Source organism: Melospiza georgiana, chromosome 19, assembly GCF_028018845.1.
Source record: "Melospiza georgiana isolate bMelGeo1 chromosome 19, bMelGeo1.pri, whole genome shotgun sequence".
NCBI lineage: Eukaryota > Metazoa > Chordata > Aves > Passeriformes > Passerellidae > Melospiza > Melospiza georgiana.
In genome coordinates, this window is record NC_080448.1 from 3,259,884 (window position 1) to 3,282,410 (window position 22,527).

General features: G+C 47.8%; 1 protein-coding gene across 1 annotated transcript in view; it reads right to left on the reverse strand.

The window, feature by feature from the left end:
- The window catches only part of GALNT17 (polypeptide N-acetylgalactosaminyltransferase 17), a 240,778-nt gene that overhangs the window by 74,209 nt on the left and 144,042 nt on the right, over positions 1 to 22,527 (reverse strand). Inside the window, exon 6 of the mRNA XM_058037426.1 lies at positions 11,060 to 11,177. Coding sequence (XP_057893409.1) covers positions 11,060 to 11,177 — 118 coding nt within the window. The remainder of the gene's footprint in view (positions 1 to 11,059; positions 11,178 to 22,527) is intronic.

Consider the following 22,527-nt stretch of genomic DNA (forward strand, 5'->3'; position numbering starts at 1 on the left):
GGCAAAGCCATGGAGAAGTGATGCCCTGCTCTGATGGACTTGGCTGTGGCTGGAGGAGCCTGGCTGGCACAGGGGCTTTGTCAGGGCAGGAGCTGCTGGGAACATCAGGAAACTGCATTTTTTTTTTCCAGCTCTGCTTTTTTTCAAGTGTGGAATGAAGACATCTTTGCTGGCCATTAAAGCAGGAACATCTCCTGTGACTCCCCACCTCTGGAACAAGCACAGATAAGGAGAAAACCATTCCTGCCAAAATCTGAGCTCACCAGGCTGGTGAGAGGCTACAGGATCCAAACCAAAGCCACAGGAATGCTGGGTTTCAGTGTTCACAGCCAAAGGCCAGGTTCCTGACCCTGGAATAATCCAACAAGGAACACGAGCTTGTTGCAGACCCTCAGAGCTTCAAAATGGCCAAAGCCAAAATGCTAAATAGAAACCAGATGTAATTCTGTACAATTAGATGGATTTAAACCCAAAATCCCAGGAAGGAGAGGGGGAGCATTGAACTTGCAGATGCAAAGTTTGTTTGCAGCTCTGCAGCTGCAGAGTTGACCCAATCCAGCCTGATGGGGGCTGACAGCTGAGCCCCAGGTGTGGGTTTGGGTTCTCTCTGCTGGAGCTCACAGATTGGAGGGGACTGGAAAGAGGAAAATGTGTCCTGACAGCACAGATTTCACAGAGGGACGGTTCAGCCCTGGGATTTGCATCAATTCCCTCAGTCCAGAGCTCCAGGAACAAAATGGGCAGGCACAGGAGAGACCCAGAGCAGCTGGGAATCACACTGGGAACCCTCCTGTGCCACCTGAAAGGTGAAAATCAGCAGCTGCCTGTGGTGGTGTTCACTGGGGTCCCAGGATGAGGGGAGAGATGAGAATCTTGACTCCATGTTTCAGAAGGCTGATTTATTATTTTATGATATATATTATCTTAAAAGAAAATGACATATTAAAACTATACTAAAAGAATAGAAGAAAGGATTTCATCAGAAGGCTGGCAAGGAATAGAAAAGGAATGGAATGATAATAAAATCCTGTGACTGACCAGAGTCCCAACACAGCTGGACCTGTGATTGGTCATCAAGTAGAAATAACTCACATGGACCAATCAAAGATTCACCTGTTGCATTCCACAGCAGCAGATAATTATTGCTTTTCTTTTACTCTGAGGCCTCTCAGCTTCTCAGGAGAAAAAATCCTAAGGAAAGGATTTTTCATAAAAGATGTCTGTGACAGCTGTCTCCCTTTGGTGGGGATCAACATCTCAGGATAGACAGGACCAGAGAGCAAGACGTTTCTTCATCATTCACAATTTCTTTGCCATCTTTTCTTAAACATTTAAAGGCTCCAGCACCTTCCCCCAGTCCTGGCTCGTCAGTTAATATCCAGTGTTTCCTTTGGGAAGGGAACAATCAGCTCGAATGATGCCGAAGGTGCAGTGAGATAAAGGAGATGCTGGATGAGCTCAGCCCTGAGCCTGCTCGTTTCCAAAGCTCCTCCTGCAGACAGGAGCTCCTCCCTGGCCTGGGAGATGTTCAGGACGGGCTGTTCAAAGGGCTGGGCACGGACCTGAGGGATTCCCAAGCTGAGGAATTCCCTGGCAGAGGCACCCAGGGAGCAGGGAAAGGACAGAGCCCAAGGATCCCCTTCTGTCCCAGCTCCAGGGCAGATCCTGGGGGTCGCCTTGGAGAAGCAGAGCTGCAGATTTTCCATCCCATTTTCCACCTTAAATTCAATATATTTTGTCCAAATGTGAATTTATGCCTAATTGTCTCTCTCAGTTTAGCTCTGCTGCTTTGACAGAATGAAACACCTCCTAGAAAAATAAACTGGGCTTCTCTGTGCCTGAGGCAGATCCAGACAGCTCTGTCCTCCCTGGGATTACACAGGAATTCTTCATTATCAGCTGCATCATTTCCAGTGCTGGGAGATTGTGAGGCTCTTTGCAGGCTGAGCTTCAAGGCACAGATCTGATATTAAGGAACTGCAGTCAGCACAAAACTGTATTTCTTAATAAAGGAAAAACTCCTTTCTTAATAAAGGAAAAACTCAAAAAAAAAAAAAGGTGATCCTGCCCTGATTGATGCCACTTCATTTGCATATGCCCACTAGCAGCACTTTGGTTAATTAACACATATTTTGTGTCTGTAGATGAATATGAAATAATGGGTTTGGTACTGAGGCTTTGGGTGTAAATTCAAGCACTGAACAGGTTCACTTCCCTCCTTCTGTATTTTCTGTGTAAATAAGCCATAATAACTCCTGAGAAGGTGGTGACACGTGACAAAAGGCAAGAAGAATGTACTTGTATTTTAAAGCCAGATGAGTTAATTAGCTCATCAGATGGAAGCACTGTTTGGAGGGGCAGGGATGAGGAACAACACCTTCTTCAGGGGAAAATGGAATTCTGGAGATATCAACCCTTATGGCTCAAGTTCAGCTCCAGAGGCCTCGATCCAGAACTGCACTTAGGCAGGTGGAACAGCACCCCCAGAATGAAAAGGGCTGCCCAGGTGGCTGAGGTTAAGTGCTCTGCTGGATCCCAGCCTGGGCACTCAGAGCTGGAATTTCATCTCACTTTCTGAACTGCTTCCTGCACCAGCAGCTTCCAAGAGAGTCAGGAAATGCTGCTCTGATCCTTGAGCAGAAATACCCCAAGAGATCCTTCAGCTCCGTGGCACCCAGTGCCTCAGGGGCAGAGCTTTCAGCCAGAGCCAAGGAAGGCTGAGCCAGCCCTGAATCCTCTGGGACGTGAGGCAGGATGGGCTGGGGTGAGCTCCAGCACCTGAGGAGGTGAGCAGCAGCATCTTCCCTGCTGAGGGACTCCAGAGGAAAGCCTGGCATCAGGAGAGGGATAAAAGAGCTTGAACACCTCTCAGGCCTTAGGCAGAGGTGCATCAGAGCCATCAGATCATCTCTGAGCCAGCAGCCTGGCTGTGAATAATAAATCACCTCCGAGGAGGCAGAGAGCTCCCTGCTGGAGGGAATTCCCTTCCCAGGGCTCCCACTGGGAATGCTGCTCAGGAGGAGCCCCTCAGAGCTCTGGGGTCCCTGCAGGCAGGGATACAGGCACAGGAACATGGGAATGCTGCTCAGGAGGAGCCCCTCAGAGCTCTGGGGTCACCAGGACTCTGCAGGCAGGGACAAAGGCACAGGGACATGGGAATGCTGCTCATAAAGAGCCCAACAGAGCTCTGGGGTCACAAGGACTCTGCAGACAGGGATAAAGGGACATGGGAATGCTGCCCAGCTGTTCCCACTGGGATCTCAGCATGCTCAGGGCTGTCACACTCTCAGTGCCAGGCTCCCCCTGCTCATGGAAGGAAAGGGGAGATTTTCCAGGATGGCTGGAGGACAGAAATGATCAGTTCCTACTGAATTTGGTTGGAAATTTTCTCCTCACTGTGTAGAGGGATACAGGACCAATTACTAAAGATTAGGAGCAGGCCTAGCCCCAAAATGGTCCTATCCCTTCATTTCTAGCAGTGCCAATGACAGGGGAGCACACCCAGCCCAGCACAGGAGCAGGGGCTGCCCCAAACACTGGGATTGGGGGGCTGGAATGGCAGCACCCACCCAGCATGGCCCTGGCACCAAACACAGGCTCTGCAGGGATCCCACAGCAAGAACTGGGGCATCCCAGGGATTTGGGTGGGATGGAGGAGGAGGAGGAGGCAGGAAGGTCTCCCCGAAGCTGGGAGTGCAGCTCTGGGACAAGGCTGGGTCACAAACCCTGTCATTGTCACTGCTGTGTCTGCAGGCTGGGATGGAGTGGGCCGGGATGGGCTGTCAGTCTGTCAGTCTGCTCCCTGCCATCCCATCAGGCTGCCAGAACCTTCCACAGACACTGAAGGGCTTGATGTGCAGCCTTGGATTGATGTAAAAATACAATGCACAGACATTAAGCAGAAAAATAACAAACTCATGTTTCTACAGTTTAAGTAAGAATATGCCAATGATGCCTCAGGTTCAGCTTCTGTATTTTTTCAGATTCTGTGCTGCTTTAGTGTGTGGCCTTCCAGCTGCATTCCCTGTCCAGGAGGAGTTCAGATGAGAAGGAAATGCAGCTTAACCAGCTCTGAGAGCCTCCAAACAAGGGTTGTTTGTAAAAAGGAACAGGTCTGACCTTCAAGTCCTTGAGAGAGGACAGCAAAGCCTCACAGACACCCCAAACACACTAAAAGCTGCTTGGGAATTTTTAACTCTGATGTTTTGGGTTGAAAATCACAGGAGTGCAACAGCATTGATTACATCTTACCAGGAATAATCCTGGAGCTTAGGGGAAATCTGTAGTCAATGGAAAAAGACAATGCTCACTGAAACAGGGCTGCTCCTGCCCTGCCTGAGTCACAGACTCCAGAAGAGGGAAAAAAATCAACTTTGTGGTTCTGGCTGAGGTGGGAAGGGACCTGTGTGTCCCACGGCCCCAGAAGGTGCATCACAAGTGAGTCTGCTCCTAAAAAGACAAAAAATCCCCTTGCTTTGCAGTCACGACAGGTAGGGAACTTTCCAAAGGCTTTAGGAAAATTATGGGATGAAAAAACTCCACATTCCTCACCTCAGCTCACGATGAGCCTCATTTCTTGGTGTCACATTTTCCTTGGCATTTCCCAAGAGTGTTTTTTTGTCAGAAGACAAAGTTCAGTTTTGCTGGGAGTTGGATTTTAGGGAGAGACAAGGCTGTTTTTTCTGGTTTATGGGGTAATGTCGCAGACATCTTTTATGAAAAATCCTTTCTTGGGATTTTTCCCTCTGAGAAGCTGCAGTTTCAGCAACAAAATGTAAACATTGATTATCTGCTGCTGTGGAATGCAACAGGTGCGTCTGGGATTGGCCTCATGTGGTTGTTTCTAATTAATGGCCAATCACAGTCAGCTGGCTCGGACTCTCTGTCTGAGCCACAAACCTTTGTTATCATTCTTTCCTTGCTATTCTTAGCCAGCCTTCTGAGAAGAAACCTTTCCTTCTATTCTTTTAGAATAGTTTTAATGTAATATATATCCTAAAATAATAAATCAGCCTTCTGAAACATGGAGTGAAATCCTCGTCTCTTCCCTCATCCTGAGACCCCTGTGAACACCGTCACATTGCCTCACAGAGGATGGAGAGATGGAAGCCCAGGAGAAGTTCAAGTGATGGAAGTCATGCCCAAGAAAAGCAGTGTGGGATGGAAACCCAAAACCCAGCTGTCCTGGGGACACTGGAGGTGTCTTTGGTGTCCCCAGCTGGGCTGGGGCACCTGTCCAAGGAGTCACCCAGTGGACAGAGCCAGTGAGAGCCAAATCCTACAGCAGGGGAAGCTCAGACCTCACCAAAATGAAGCGGAAAGAGCAACAAGGGTGAGTGAGAGCAGAGTCAGAGCACAGCAGGAACTCCCTCAGGGAGTCTGAAAGCCAGTGCTGAGGGCACAAAGAAAGCAAACTGCCAGATCCATGAACCTGCCTGTCAGAACCCAGGACATTGCTCTGGCTGCCCTGGAGGACTCCAGACCCTGGCAGGAGGCTCAGAGACCTTGGCACAGAGTCACAAACACCTGTGCCTTTGATTTTAGCCCATGGAAACAGTTACCAACTTTGTGTGAGGAGTTACAAGCCACAAGAGTTTGAGTAGAATGATAGGGAATTTATCACAGGGTGAAAATGGAGAATTTTGGGGATTTAGAATGGGGCTTTAGAAGCCAAGATGGAGGAATCTGGGCATGTCCTGTCCTTCTTCTCCTTCTCATCCTCCATCTTCTGCTGTGATGGTGACGCTTCTGGATTGGTTTAGAGACAGACTGTCTGACATAGGTGATAGGTATTGGAAAATTATTGTAAATAAAGCACACAGTATAAAAAGCCAACAGCACCCCAAGGGCAGGGACTGTGCCACAACCCAACATGCTGGACAGATCTCAGCAGGTCAGAGAGAGAATGGAAGAGATAAGAGAAAATAAACAACATTGAGAAGCAGAAAACCATGGAATCTCAACTTCTTTGGTCATGGGGCTGGGAGAAAAAGAGACTTCAATACCTTGGGAGCCATTTCAGCAAGACCAAACCCGAGACCTGCTCAGCCTTGTCCTGGCTCCACAGCCCAAGAGCCCCAGGGCTGCTGTTCCTCTCTCCACATCTGGGTTTCACCACCCAGGCCCTGGACAGGCTCTGAGCTGGCCCAGTGTTACACCAGCCCCTGACAAATCCCAAGCACTGCCTGCCAGAGGCACCAATCCCAGGAGAATCAGTGAAAAGCTGACACCTGCCAGAGTTTGACGTGACAACGAGGCATGGCTGAGCCCTGAAATGGATTTCTTCACCCACCAGTGACTCTCACACGGTTATTGCACGGGCAGAGCCATCACATTTCCCAGCAAAGATGATCAGAGCCTTCCCAGCATAAAAATCAGCTTGTCAGGGACAAGAGGGGAATCCGCTGGGGTGACAATCAGTCCTTCCTCCCTGCTCTGTCCCATGTCCAGCAGATAACAGGGATGACAAACCCTTTATTCTCAGAGGGAAGGGAGCTGGGAGCCTCCTGCCACCCCTTCCCCAGCAGGGACGGCCAAAACCCAGCACTCCTGCTCGGGAACAATCCAAACACAGCTCCACTCCCTGCAGGAGGCTGGGATGGAGAGCATTTTATCAGTTTAGAAAACAAGAGCAGAGCTCCAGCCAAAGCACCCTCGAGCAGCCTGCAAATCCCGGGCTGACAGCTCAAATGGCAGAGCTCAGAGCTGGGCTCACACTTGTGCTGATTCCTGCTCTTCAAACAAATGCAGGCACTGATTGGGTATTGTTCAGGGCTGCAAATATTTGTTCCCACCACACCACAATCACTCTAAAGAGCAAAATCTCCTCTACCAGGGGTGCAGGTACAAATAAACAGATGGAGGTTGTGTATTCCTGGTGTATCAGTATTTCTGTGAGCTTTCCCAAGGTCAGGCCTACCCTAGTCTTAATTCCCTCCAAATTAACTTGATTTTTATTCGGAAAGATCCTTAAGCACTAATTTCTAACTGGATTTTGGTGTCTGACAGATAAAATACTGGTCTTGAGTTTATATTGCTGGCAAGTTTGGGTTGTGGGTTTTTTGCTTGATTGTTTCAAACTCTTTGAATGTTTGAGGTTGGTTTCTTCTTTTTTTTTTTTTTTTGTTTTTTTTTTGGATTTTTGTTTGTTTTTGTTTTGGTTTTTTGGGGTATTTTTGGAGGGTTTTTTTGGGGGGTGGGGGGGTTGTTTTTTTGTTTGTTTTTGTTTGGTTGGGTTTTTTTTTTGATGTTTGCTGAACTGCAGGAGTCTCCAAGGTCCTGCAAGGCACCAGCAGGTCTGGAGGAGCCGCTCCATGCTCCTTGTGCCTGGAGATGGAGGAGGGAGAGCTGATCCATCCCCTCACAGTCCCACAGAGCAGTGCTAGATTCACCTCCCATGGCTGATAAAGAAAATTTCTCCAGGTTTTAGTGCTTTCCCTGTTGGTTTTTCCACATCTTGCTCCAACTCCACCATTTCTTTCCCTGATGGGTGAGCCCAGAGTTTCATTCCCTGCTGGAGGGAAGGACATGGAGCAAATCCTGAGGAAGGCACGGAGCTGCTCCAGGGCTGGAGCCAGGCTGGAGAGCTGGGGGTGCTCACCTGGAGAGGAGAAGCTCCAGGGAGAGCTCAGAGCCCCTTGCAGGGCCTGAAGGGGCTCCAGGAGAGCTGGAGAGGGACTGGGGACAAGGGATGGAGGGACAGGACACAGGGAATGGCTCCCAGTGCCAGAGGATGGGATATTGGGAATTGGGAATTGTTCCCTGTGAGGGTGGGCAGGCCCTGGCACAGGGTGCCCAGAGCAGCTGTGGCTGCCCCTGGATCCCTGGCAGTGCCCAAGGCCAGGCTGGGCAGGGCTGGGAGCAGCCTGGGACAGTGGGAGGTGTCCCTGCCATGGCAGGGGTGGGATCAGATGGTTTTTAACATCCCTCCCAACACAATCATTCCATGATTCCATGGGAATCCCACCCCATGTGCCCCATGCACATAAATCCTCTCACTTGGCAGCACCAGTCATCTGCCTTGCTGGATTCAGAGGACAAATCTGGGGGGAAAAAGTCTGGGATATTAAGAGGAGATGCCATGCTTTCCTTCTGGAAATACTTTCAAGCTCCAGGCCAACCCCCAGCCAATTTAACAGCAGCAGTAAAAGCAGCTCAAGTCAGTGGTTAAACCTCAAAGGGATCCCTGAATTGTGCTTGACTTAATGAATCCAATAATCGATTCCTGCAGCACAAATAAGGTGTGGGATGGATCAGCTAATAAGCATTCTCAGTTAATTGCTTTCTTCAAGTGACAATTTGTACAAATGATACCATCAAAGTAGTAATAATATCCCTATTGATTAAATTAATCTCGAAAAGACAACTCAAATAACTTTAATTAGCAATGCATGACACAAGCACAAAATACTCTGAAAACAACCTTGCAGCCCATCCCAGACTTGGAAACCGTGGCAGCAGCCATGGCACAGACTTTGGCATCTTTATTCCAGCAGATCCACACAATTTTATGGAGCATCTGTAGGGAATGTCTGTGACTAACCATGAAAAGCCATTAAGCCTCCCTGCAGAGCACAAGAGCCCAGGCAGCCTCCCCACTTAGTCACACTCACTGAAACCCAGGGCCACAAACAGCTCCAGAGGAAATGAAAACTTTCCAGCAGGAGGAGCCGGGATGGGGAAAGAAATCTCTGTGACAAAATTCCCACCTGGAGCTGCCAGGACCCACAGCAGCAGCAGCAGCACTTTGAAACCATGAGAATTGGGCACCATGTGGAATTTTTGGAGCTCTCTGTGGCAGGAAGGAAATTATTAATCTGGCTTTATGTTCTTAGACGACTAATTATTATATTATATTATATTATATTATATTATATTATATTATATTATATTATATTATATTATATTATATTATATTATATTATATTATATTATATTATATTATATTATATACATTACATTATATTACATTATATACTATACTAAAACTATACTAAAGATACTTACAGAAGGCTTAACAAGATACTAATTAAAAACTCGTGACTCTCTCCAGAGTCCCAACACAGCCTGACCATAATTGAAGTTAAAACAATTCACATGTTGGATAAACAATCTCCAACCACATTCCAAAGAAGCAAAACACAGGAGAAGCAAATGAGATAATATTGTTTTCCTTTTTCTCTAAATGTCTCACCCTGAAGCATTTATTTAATTAATTTATTTAGTTTATTTATAATCAGGACTCTTGTACAGGGCTCTGGCCCTTCCAGGTTAGTCCAGCCCAACCTTCTCAATTCTTTGTTTCCATTTGTTATTCAGATTCCTCAATTTAATTTCCCATAACAGGTTACCTTGTGCTTTATAATTTCAATGAATTTATTACTTCATTTTTGTTCTTTGGGCAGTTCTCACTAGATTTTTCAGATATTTTGGTGCCAAAACTGCCACCAGGATTTGAGGGTGAGGCTGCACCAGTGCAGAGCAGAGAGGGACAATCACATCCATAAAACATTTAAAAGTGCCCCAAGATTCTCAGAACGATGATGGAATTTGCACCATCATCAAAAAGAAACACTTTCTGCATTTATTTTCATCCAGGAATCACTGGAACAACCAAGGAACCCCTAAGTTACCTTTGGGACTTCAGACAGCCACTTATCAGGCAAAACAGCAAAACACCCACAAACAGATTTCTGGAGCTCAAGAATCTTTAAAATTCTACTTTCTGTGCAGCCTTACAAGGCAGATTTTAAAGTATTTTGGCTCTCAAAACCACCAGTAATTTCAAAACCTTGACCAGAACACACAGCATGAGTGTGAAAATCCATGGCTTGGAAACTCAAGCTTGGGAAAGTCACTTGGGGAACAGGAGGGTTTTTTATTTTTTTCCCACAAGGATGTTTATGGGCCTTTCTAAAAAATTCAGCACATGAAAAAGAATAGGACAAATGCTCACCACTTTCTCTGAGACATCCATCCAGTTTTTCCAGTTAAGAAGCCAATCTTCAATGAAATCCCCCCAAACCAGGCAAATTAGCTGAAATTACTGTGAGAAGAGCAGCTCCACAACGAGACCAAAAATCCCAAACCCAAACAAAGCAGGAGAGGCACGAGAGGAGCTGGGTTTGGAGAGGGATCTCTGCAGCCCCACTGCAGGATGAGCAGTAATTACTTCACAAGGAGAGGAGCTCTGTGGCACATTGAAAACCTTTAATTTCCACTCCCTTGTTTAAGGGAGATTATTGCTCCCCATAGCCAACAACAACAGATTTCCTAAGTTTCCTGTGCCTTGCCAGCAAAGCAAATATCCTCTGGTGAATCTCTGAGCTGAACAATGATTTTTCATTTTTACAACAGCACAATCAATGCAATTTTCCAGTTAGAAGTCTCCAGCCTCCCCCTATCAGCTCGTTAATGCACAAGCGTACTCCAAAGCATGCCTGGAAGAATCTCCACAGACTCTGCCATCCCAGGTTACTCTGAACATGGAATTCATCACTTATGAATCACTTCAGTGTGTGTAAACACTTGAATCACTAAGCCAGATCTAATATTGTACACAGCAATCAGGGGATGTTGTCAGGGGGAGGTACTGAGGCAGCTCTGAAATCCTGCCTTGTAGAGTTTCACTGTTCAAAGCAGCTTTTGTGCTTGTGAGCACGTTTTATTTGCAGATGCTAAATGCAAATGGAAAACATTTGCAGGCTTTGTGTCTTCCTGAGACACTCAGAGGAGCCCCAGCACCCCCAAACACTGCTCACCCAATTGTGTTTATTAAAGATCCCTGTAACTTCCAGCAACACTGTGACAACACAGCCATGTTCAAGCTGGAAATGCCACTTCATCCCAGCAGCTTTTTGCATCAGCTCACACAGATTGGAATCTGTGTGAAACTCATCCCCGGAACCGAGTCATTTTTCTCCCGCAAAGTGAAATTAAAACGCTGCGAATGCCAGCACCTCCCAGCTGCCCTGAGGGTCCCAGTAACTGCTCAGCCCAGTGACACCTCTGTGCTCCTGGGAGCACCCTCAGGTGACATTTTGCTGCCCATGGCACCGACCTTGATGCCCAGCTCGATGTTCTCCCCTCCGTACACGTCCATGCCGGGGTCCAGCAGCCCGATCTCGCCAAAGAATTTCCTGTTCACCACGAAGGAGCAGCCGATCATGGCCGGGGTCCTGCATGGGAGAGAGCACAGGGGACAGTGAGGGACACTGAGGGACAGCGAGGGACACTGGGGGACACTGAGGGACAGTGAGGGACACTGGGGGACACTGAGGGACATTGAGGGCACTGAGGGACACTGAGGGACAGCGAGGGACACTGGGGGACACTGAGGGACATTGAGGGACACTGAGGGACATTGAGGGTCACTGAGGGACAGTGAGGGACATTGAGGGACATTGAGGGGCACTGAGGGACACTGAGGGACATTGAGGAACACTGAGGGACACTGAGGAAACTGAGGGACATTGAGGAACACTGAGGGACATTGAGGGACACTGAGAGACACTGAGGGAAACTGAGTGACATTGAGGGACATTGAGAGACATTAAGGGACATGAGGGACACTGGGGGACATGAGGGACACTGAGGGAACTGAGGGACATTGAGGGACACTGAGGGACACTGGCCCATGGGCTCACTGCTGCTGAGCTCAGCTGCCTCCCACTGCCGCTTGTAAGAGCCTGAATGAGAGATGTGGGACTCCAGGCAGCTCTTCTAAATACAGTTTATTGTATCCAAAATGCAGTTTATTGTACCCAAGGTGTTACAGCATTCGAGGGTGGTGGGTGACAGAGCTGTGCCCACAGCTGTCAGCTCCAGCTGCAGGCAGCCCTGGAGACCCTTTGGTTTAGGTTACAATGCATAATAGACTTTTCTTTGCTGAGCATCTTCATACAGTAGAACCAATCTTGATTGTGTTTAGGGTGAGGAAAACAGTTGCAGTTATTTTTTATAGTTATTTTTATATATAACTGTGACGGTGTTCACAGGGGTCTCAGGATGAGGGAAGAGATGAGGATCTGACTCCATGTTTCAAAAGGCTTGATTTATTATTTTATGATATATATTATATTAAAACTATACTAAAAGAATAGAAGAAAGGATTTCATCAGAAGGCTGGCTAAGAATAGAATAGCAAAGAATGATAACAAAGGTTTATGGCTCGGACAGAGAGCCCAAGCCAGCTGACTGTGATTGGCCATTAATTGGAAACAACCACATGAGCCCAATCACAGATGCACCTGTTGCATTCCACAGCAGCAGATAATCAATGTTTACATTTTGTTCCTGAGGCCTCCCAGCTTCTCAGGAGGAAAAATCCTAAGGAAAGGATTTTCCATAAAAGATGTCTGTGACATATAACTACTACCTATAGCATATAGGTAGAATATGAGGAGGGTAAGTTTAGGGTTGTAGATGATAAAGATTGCTATTCAGCCTAGGTGGGAGATGGAAGACAAAGCTAGGATTTTTTGGATTTGTGTTTGGTTGAGTCCTATTCATCCTCCCAAGTATGCCGAGAGGATAGCCAGGATAGTTAACTTTTATCTATAGCCTATCATAAATCCTATAATTACCATATAGTTCTCCAATCACTAAAAGTCAGTACATTACAGTTTAAGCTAGAAGTTGTTTCTCAGTTTTCTTGCAGTGGAAAATTCTGAGACCTTTTCTCTACTTGCCACATTTGCTGCCTTGTTTGCCTGTGCTCTCTTTCTGCTTGGTAAAAACATCTTCTTGTTTGGGGTGGGTTTATCCTTTGTTCTAAGCCATAAAACCCCTTCTAACTAACACACCCTTTGCCCCCTTGGTTATCCAGTGAAACTGGCTCAGCAATTCTTTCTTTTCTTCTATATCAAAACTTGCTTCCATCTCTATTCCTTCTTCATATTCTTTCTTCAAAAATCTTTCTGTCAAGCATAAACATCTGTGAGACTTTCTTGTCAAACCTTCATCCTTCCCAACAACAACTCATCTCAAAGATTTCATGGCTATGTGCCTTTGAAGACATTGTTTTACCACTGCAATAAATGGTCCAAAATCCAAGCTCATTTCAGGCTGTACAGAACTGGAAGAAGGTTTTCCTGGAGTTTTTATGAAGGAGCTCTCAGGCCTTGCTTTACTGGAAATACCTCAGGGTGTCTGTGGGCAAGGGTACAACTCTGCCATAAATGAAGGAAATATAATAATGGAAGTATAATAATGGAAATATAATAATGGAAATATAATAATGGCCTTTCCCTTTGTCTTAGGTTATATATGGGTGTGTGTTCTATCCCCACCTGTCAGAGCTGGGGCAGTTCTCTGCTGTCCTTGGGGCAGTTGTTTCTTTATCTCTCCCACACCAACCCTCCCTCCAGCAGATCTCGGCTGTCCATGGCCACTGAGTGTCCCTGCAGGGCTGATCCAATCCCAGCATCCCATGGGGAGATGCTCCGCCCAGGGGAGGAGCCAAGCATTCCTACCTGGATCCAATCTGAGCCTGGCACAGCACAGCAGCCTTTGCCCCCTGCACTGCCAGAGGAGCAGCTTTCTGCTGCCCTGCATGGCCAGAGGGAGCCCAGGCCCATCTGCAGCAGCCCTGGAGCTGCAGAGGAAAACTCCCCCCTTGTGCAGGATCCCTGCTGCAGCAGAGCCACAGCTGGCACTGCAGGAGGGCTGAGCCCCCCTGGGATGGGGCTGGGACACCCCCTGGCACACAGGGGGACAGGGACTGCTCTGACTCTGGCAGGGGTTTGTTGTTTTTTTTTTTGTACTATTGCATTTGTATTTCAAATTTTCCTAGTAATGAATTGATGTTTCTATTCCCATATCTTTGCCTGAGAGCCCCTTAATTTCAGAATTATAATAATTCAGAGAGAGGGGGTTTACGTTTTCTATTTCTAGGAAGGCTCCTGCCTTCCTTAGCAAACACCTCTTTTTCCAAACCAAGACGCCCTTCTCTTACTTCCAGCATGTCTGGAATGGAGTAGACTTTAGGATGGTTATTTTTAGGATATTCCAGGACAGAGCATTTCCAGCTGGAATCACAAAGGAGCCATAGCCACCAGCAGCAAGCTCGCTGCAAATTCATAGAAGCAAATCCTTTAAAAACTGTTTGTAGAAGCATCTGTGGGGTCATTTCCAATTCCCCCAGTATCAGCAGGGCTCTGGGTTAGGGATCAAGCTGTCACATCCATCCTGCACCTCGTGCCCTCCAGCTCTGAGCTCTCAGCTCACACTGCAGGAGCACCCAGGGACAAGGAAATAACCCAGAAAACTGGGAGCATCAATGGAATAGCACAAGGAGGGAGGAAAATCACAGTGCCAGGAGTTAATTTGTCATAACTGTGCAATTTTAAGGACATTATAGATGGTTGTGTTTACTAATGACCCTCATTACTCACAAACCCATGGACCAGCTCTCCAGCTGCTCCAGCTGCCCTGAGATGAGGATGCAGTTGTGATTCACAACACTCTGAGATCACATTTCAGGGGATTTTTGGAGAGCTTAGCCCTCGTGACCTCTCCATAAAAGAGCACTTTGCCCAGAGCCCAGCACTGCACATCCCACGTGGTTCTGCTTGGGGACACTCTCAGCTGCTGCTGCCACCGTGGTGTGTGCACTGTTTGCCCCTGGGATATTCCCTGTGCTGGAACAGAAATAGAAAAAGCATTTTCCCATCTGACTGCTGCTCTTTGAATCTGTGCTGGAAAGGAAAATCCCAGGGACCCACTCAGTCCAGCAGGGAGGTGACAGTGAATTTTACAGGGAGGGGGTTGGCCATGAAGACCCCCAACATCCCAACACAAGGTCCTGCCACAGGATTTTTGGGGAGCTCCAGGGCTCCCCTGCCCACCCTGAGCTCTCAGCTCTGAACAGGGGGATGGGATGCCCATTGTCACCCTGGTTTTTTAAGATTTTCTAAGCCTTCTGATGTTGACATTCTTGTAGCGAACTTTCTCACACACTTTCTATAAATAAGTCATTGTTTTGCATTCCTTTATGGAAGAAGAGAAAGTTGATGGACTGTTGGTTTGTCCAGTGTCATTGGAGAGGTGGCACTGTCACCCTCCAATCCACTGTCACTCTTGGAAAACTATGAATGTTGGAGTCAGAAAATAAACTTCCCTTTTTTCTTCACCTTGAGAACAGCAGTGTGTGTGCTTGTGTTGTTTCGTGTCCTATAGGGACAGTCCATTCTCACTTTTGTGAGCCCATGGAAGTCCCAGGGGCCCCAGGAATGGCTGCCCTGCAGAGGGAAGCTGCTCTCGAGGCAGGAATGGGCTGACAGGATCCTGTGGGGTAACAGCAGCCCCCAAATCCTGGCCCAAAGCCCATTCCAGCCCTGTCCATGCCATGGAGCACTCCAAGGCTGGACTGAGCAGATTTGAGCTGCAGAGGTGGAGAACAGCCCTGAATTCCTCCAAAGCTCACAGCTCTCCATCCTCACCTCTCACAGTGCCCAAGTCTGCCAGGGCAGCTCCTGGGCACCCCAGGGCAGCTCAGGAATTCCAAGGATTTCACAGCTCAGCTCCACCAACAGCCACCAAACTCATCCTGATTATACCCACGAGTTCCTTGGATGAAAGCTTCTGCTCACTTTAATATTATTATTTATAGACATTTTAATGTTCCTAATAGAAAGTTGAAGAGCTGGATGCTGCTGCCACATTAAATTAGTTCCAATTGGAATCCATCAGAGAGTTTTTCCAATAGATTTCTTCCCTGACAGCTGGCTCAGCCTTCCTTCCATGGAGCAGGATAATGTTTCATGGTTTGCTGCCACTCTGGTACTTAAGATTTCAATTCTCTTGCTTTATTTGTAGCAAGTTAACTGCCATTAACAGAAACAATTCCTTCTGAAATGATAACCACCTTACAGATGCCAAATCTAATAGTTCCATTATCCTAGATTACCTCCTGGAATTTAAGAGAAGGGAAAATTGTTCTGGTTTTATCCAGGGTATGAACAACCCAGTTCATCTCCTCCACTGGGAATAAGTGTGGAAACCTCTGACTTCTCCTGTCAAAAACTGTTAGAGACACTCAGAGGAGAGGTAAAAGCCTGAAAAAGAATCCAGGAGAAAGTTTCAGACACAGGAAACTGCATTTTGGACCCAGTAATGTGGATCAGTGGGAACTCTCAAACAGGTAAATGAGGTTTTCTGGGCTGGAAACAGCTGAGGAGCCTTGAACAGGAGCTGTACCCTGAGAGCCTCTTCCATTGTTGTTTGTAAATCATGGAATGGTTTGGGTTGGAAAGGACCTCAAAGCCCATCCAGTGCCACCCCCGCCATGGCAGGGACACCTCCCACTGTCCCAGGCTGCTCCAAGCCCTGCCCAGCCTGGCCTTGGGCACTGCCAGGGATCCAGGGGAATCCATGGAATAACCCCTGCCAGGGCCTGCCCACCCTCACAGGGAGGAATTTCTTCCTGAGACTTCACAACATGACACTTCACTTTATAAATAAAGCCCAGAGCCATCAACCCTTCCCAAAATTCTCTTGGGAACAGCTGAACTGGGATTTAGCAACTTCACCTTCCAGTTTCCCCCTCCCCATTGTGCTGCACATCCCATTCCAGCCCAGGATCCCAAGGCAGCTCCCAAGGCACCAGTCCTGCTCCCTCCAGCAATCCAAATTAAGAGCTCCATTCTCCCCTCTAACAATGCCTCCACATTAAATAAATGAGGAATCAAGCAGCACTCAACAATTTAAATAAAAACACCATTTGATTTGGGAGTAAATCCCTCAAAAAGGTGGCTGCTGACAATAATGGATTGCTCATCCCCAACGAAATAATGGCCTGCAGACAAAGAGCTGATAAAGCCTCTTGTTCCTCTGCCCCTTAATTAAAAGCATTTACACAGCTTGTTTTTAAAAATCACCCAGCTCAGCCGAATGCATTTTTATGTGTCCGATAGCTGTTCTCCCTTTAATGAGAAAGGAAAAGCAGAATTTGGCAGGAAGGAAGAGCAGATATGCTGAGCAGAATTATTGGGTTTGTATCCAGAACTCCACAGTGTTACTTCCTTGCCATTCTTTTGGTTGGTTCTTCTACAGAACAAGTGAAGAAAGGTCAAGAAGAGCAGCTTTTATGAAATATCCTCCTCATGGATCTCTAAATAAAGATGAAGGAGATACAGGGAAAAACGTTTATCCTGCTCTATTAAGTTACTTTAATGGTCTGCCTTTCTTTAGCTCACAGTTATCATCTAATGATTAAAAAGTCTCAAGGAGATTGCCCCTTCAATTCAAGGAAATTAATTTTCCCCCACAATTGGATTTGGCTTCCAATTTTACACTAAAGAGCAGGTTATAAAATATGTAGAAAAAAGATATTAAAAAAATAATTAGTGCATTTACCATTGTCTGCAAGAGGCTGAGAACAGACTGGAAGAACTTCCAGGTGTCCAATTCCTGTTAAGCTGCTGCTGGTTCTAATAAACCTGGATCATGGAGCTGCTCACCTTCCTCACCACAAGCAGCATTTGGGGCAGCCCTGGACCTGCCCAGAAGGAATTTCTTTGTCCCCCTCCCAGCCTTGCCATTCCTGTTTCAACACACTGAATCCACACATCCTACAATCATGGATGGAATCATGGAATGGGTTAAAATTCATCCAGTTCCACCCAGCAGGGACACCTTCCACCGTCCCAGGGTGCTCCAAGCCCCGTCCAGCCTGGCCTTGGGCACTGCCAGGGACGGTGAATCCACGGAATAACCTGTGCCAGGGCCTGTCCAGGGAACAATTCCTAATTCCCAATATCCCATCCAGCCCTGCCTGTCTCCTGTCCCCCAGTTCCTGGTGCAGGGTCCCTCTCTGCCTTCCCTGTGTCCTCTCCAGACCCTGGCAGGTGCTGGGAGCTCTCCAACCACCTCCTGTTCCCCAGGCTGAACAATCCCAAATTTCCCAGCCTGTGTCCATACGGGAGGAGCTCCAGTCCCTTCATCAACGTCATGACTCCTCTGGCCTTGCCCCACAGCTCCAAGGTCTCTCAGGTTTCTGTGGTTGAGATGACCCCCAGGTATCAGAAAGTCTCTTTTTCCCAGCCTCAAGACAGAAGAAGAAGTCAAGATTCCTCAGCTCTGCTTTTCAAGGTTGTTTATTTTCTCTGATCTGTTCCATTCTCTCTCTGACCTCCTGAGATCTGTCCAGCAGCTCGGGTTGTGGCACAGTCCCTGCCCTTGGGGTGCTGTTGGCTTTTTATACTAAGAACTGTGTGTGCTTTATTTACAATAATTTTCCAATACCTATCACCTATGTCAGACAGTCTGTCTCTACTCTAAACCAGTCCAAAAGTGTCACCATCACAGCAGAAGATGGAGGACAAGAAGAAGGAGAAGAAGGACAGGACGTGCCCAGATTCCTCCATCTTGCCTCTTGAATCCCCATTCTAAAAACCCCAAAAAATCGATTTTTCACCCCGTGACAAACTATCATTCTACTTAGACTTTCGTGGCTTGCAGATCCTCATATAAGGTTGGTAACTTTTTCCATGGGTCAAGATCAAAGGCACAGGGGTCTTGGACTCTGTGCCAGGGCCTCTGAGCCCTTTGGCAGGGGCTCGAGCCATCCAAGACAGCCAGAGGGATGTCCTGGATTCCAACAATGGAGGAGGAGGAGGAGGAGGACAGGACATGCCCAGATTCCTCCATCTTGCCTCTTGAACCCCCATTCTAAATCCCCAAAATTCTACAATTTCACCCTGTGACAAATTCCCTATCATTCTACTCAAACCCTTGTGGCTTGTAACTCCTCACACAAAGTTGGTAATTGTGTCCATGGGCTGAAATCAAAGGCACAGGTGTTTGTGACTCTGTGCCAAGGTCTCTGACCCCTGCCAGGGTCTCATATCCCCCAAAGCAGCCAGAGCAATGTCCTGGGTTCTGACACAGCCCCTCCTCATGCTGGGGACACCAGAGCTGCTCCAGGGGCTCCAGCTGGGGGCTCATGGCAATAATCCCATTTTCCACTCTGGGATTTCCCAGCCCTGCTGCCTCTCTGCACCTCCACCACCCAGCTGGGGCTCACTGCAGGGATCCAGCATCTCTGCAGGAAATTCTGGGAGCCTCTGAGCTCCAGGGCTGAAATTCAACCAACTCCCAATATGCAGAAAATGTCAGGTAAATTATCAAATTAAGGCCTGGGGCTTTAATTAGTGGCCTATCAATGATTTCCCTGATGACAGCAGGGAAGGGAAGAACACCACCTTTATTTTCATGTGATAAAACACTGGATTTTCTCTTGGCCAGAGGCAAGATTAAGGACCTGCCTGAAAAAGAAACAACTCAGTGCTGTCCCCTCTATGCTCAGAGAATAATTAAAAAATACTAAAGGCAGGATCCTAGGTGGTAACAGCAGCCCCCAAATCCTGGCCTGACTCCATGCTCTCAGAAGGCTAATTTATTACTTTATTATACTATATTATATTAAAGAATACTATACTATACTGTACTATACTATACTATACTATACTATACTATACTATACTATACTAAAGAATACAGAAAGGTTACTTACAGAATGCTAAGAAGATAATAATGAAAACTCCTGACTCTCTCCAGAGTCCTGACACAGCTTGGCCCTGATTGGCCAAAGAGTGAAAACAACTCCCAGCAGAATGCAATGGAACAATCACCTGTGGGTAAACAATCTCCAAACACATTCCACATGAGCACAACACAGGAGAAGCAAATTACATAAGAATTGTTTTCCTTTTTCTCTGAGGCTTCTCAGCTTCCCAGGAGAAAAATCCTGGGAAATAATTTTTTCAGAGAATGTGAATGCCACAGAGCTGGAGTCAGCCCGCTCCCAAAATGGGATTGCAGCAGGACAAGAGCAATCCCTGCACAGGGAAATGGGGTCAGGCAGAGCAGAGGCCCAGGCAGAGCTGCCCTGCCCCTCCTGCCATTGTCTTCCTCAGCTTCATCCCACTCCCCATCCTCAGACAGGGCTGGGCCACGGCCAGGGGAGGGTGAGCATGAGGCAGAGCCTCCTGCCTGGCCCTGGCCCTCTCAGCCTCCTCCCCACGGGCTCCTCAGGGTTACAGATGGGAAATGAGATGTTGGCTCCCACAATGAAGAGCCACCATCTGAACATTACGTGTGTGCTAAGAGAAGCTCTGTAGATGTACAGTTGTGTCACTGCAATGTGTCCTCCCCCTTGCACTGCTATCACGGGATGGCCTTGGGCACACAGGGGCATTTGGGAGGGTTGGGTTGTTACTGTGGCAGCAGCTGAGCCCAAATCGAGGTGTAAGAAAGTGATCTGCACCCCTGGGTGGCAGGGAAGGAGTCATTGACAGGACTCTAGGAGGGGCTAAGGGCATAAAAGATGGAGCATCCATTTGAAGATAAGCACGTGGCTGATAATCACAGGGGCTCCCAGCACTGTGATTTTTTTTCCTTATTTAGTTCTTTTGTTGTATTTTTTGTTAAGGTTTAATAAACCTTTACAATTTTAAAAGTGAGCAGTCATTTCTCACATCAGCCACAACCCCAAGTGCATGTTGCCTCCATCTCAAACCCCTTCCTTACCCCATCCCAGCTCCTCCTGACCCCAAACACCCCAGGCAGGATGCATTCCATGGAGCAGGCTGTGCTTTGTCAGTGAGCTCAGCCCTGGATTCCTGCAGGGAGGGCTGAGTGCCTGAGGCCAGGGCAGCCAGGGCAGGCAGTGCCCAGGCAGGAGCCTGATGGCAAAAGCCCCAAATGTGGTGTCACACACAGAGCACATCTCCAAATGGGAATCTCACATTCCTGTGGGACACCCTGGTGCAGAGCTGGAAGAGCCACGCTCCCAGCTCCCATCACTGCCAGGGGCACGGAGAAAGCTGGATGTCTTTCCCAGGGATGTAACCAAATGTCCATGAAGGAATGGCATTTCAGTCCCCAGCAGCATCCCTTCCTTAATCTCATCCCCAGGGCAGCATCTCCAAGAGCTGTTCCTTGAACAATTCTGTTTCCCTGCCCCAGTGCCCTTGGTTAATTGTCTGTTTCCAATGGGTTTATTTCCCTGCTGTTGCTAAGTACTACAGAACCTGTGAAACAAATTAAAAATAAGAGATACCACGTAAAAGAGATGCTGGATTGAATGGCTTTGCTGAATTTACTGGAGATTAATACCACTTAAACTTTAATGGCAAGGAGGCTGTGAAAACTGGATTTTTAAAAATACCTCTTACATCCACCCATGCCTGCGACCTTGCTGAACACATATTTGACTTTGGTACTGTTCTCTGCCTGCTCTGGAACCTTCAGGCAAAGCATTTAACTCCTTTGTAGCTCTGTTTCCTCCTCTGTCAGGTGAGTTTAACACCTGGATGCTCTTGAGAAAAACCATTTACAAATCAGTTTAGTGCTTTCCCCATTGGAGCTGCTGAACTGACGGCTGATATTGCCACAGGTGCCAGAGCCCTGAGTCTCTGGTGAGAAAAGCACTGTGGTTAACAACCTCCTGAGCAAGGCTTTGCTGTTTCCAGCCTTGCTGCTAGAGCAGCATCAAAAGCTGGTGCCCACTGTGAGAGTCTGTCTGAATTTTCCCTCATCTGCCTCATTTGAGGAACACTGAAAAGAAAACCCCCCTGTATTCTCTGTAGGAGAAAGTCACACACCAAAGGCCCTGAGACCTGAGAGCACAGTGCTAAGCTGTTGTTCACAGGTGTTGTTTGCTGTGTGCTACACTGAGCCCAATGAGAAGAAGAAGGGGCACTGTGCCCTTTGTGCAACAACAGCCTTGGGAGCTGTCCCACCTCTCCCCTGGCTGGACTTCTCCTGAGTTTCAGGTGGTCTCCCACACAGACCCTCACCTGTTTTACACCCACCGTGACAGACAGACTGAGATGGAAGGAGCCTCTCCATCAAGGACTGAGACACAGAACCCCCATGTGCAAAGGCCCCTCTCCATCAAGGACTGAGACACGGAACCCCCATGTGCAAAGGCCCCTCTCCATCAAGGACTGAGACATGGAACCCCCATGTGCAAAGGCCCCTCTCCATCAAGGACTGAGACACGGAACCCCCATGTGCAAAGGCCCCTCTCCATCAAGGACTGAGACACGGAACCCCCATGTGCAAAGGCCCCTCTCCATCAGGGACTGAGACATGGAACCCCCATGTGCAAAGGCCCCTCTGCTCCTTCCAAGGACTGGGACATGGAACCCCCATGTGCAAAGGCCCCTCTCCATCAAGGACTGGGACATGGAACCCCCCTGTGCAAAGGCCCCTCTCCATCAAGGACTGGGACATGGAACCCCCATGTGCAAAGGCCCCTCTCCATCCAGGACTGAGACATGGAACCCCCATGTGCAAAGGCCCCTCTGCTCCTTCCAAGGACTGGGACTGAAACCCCCAGCCCAGGGCAGGTGTGTGGGGGAGGCAAGCTGACCAAAGCCAGATGTTTGCCTGCAGGTTGTGACCACTGGAACAAGAAAACAATGGCTCTCATTTACTGCTGAGAACACAGACTGCCTGTTACATCTATTCCTTATTGTATCTGTTTCCCCCCTCACAATTTCCAATAGAATTATCATAATG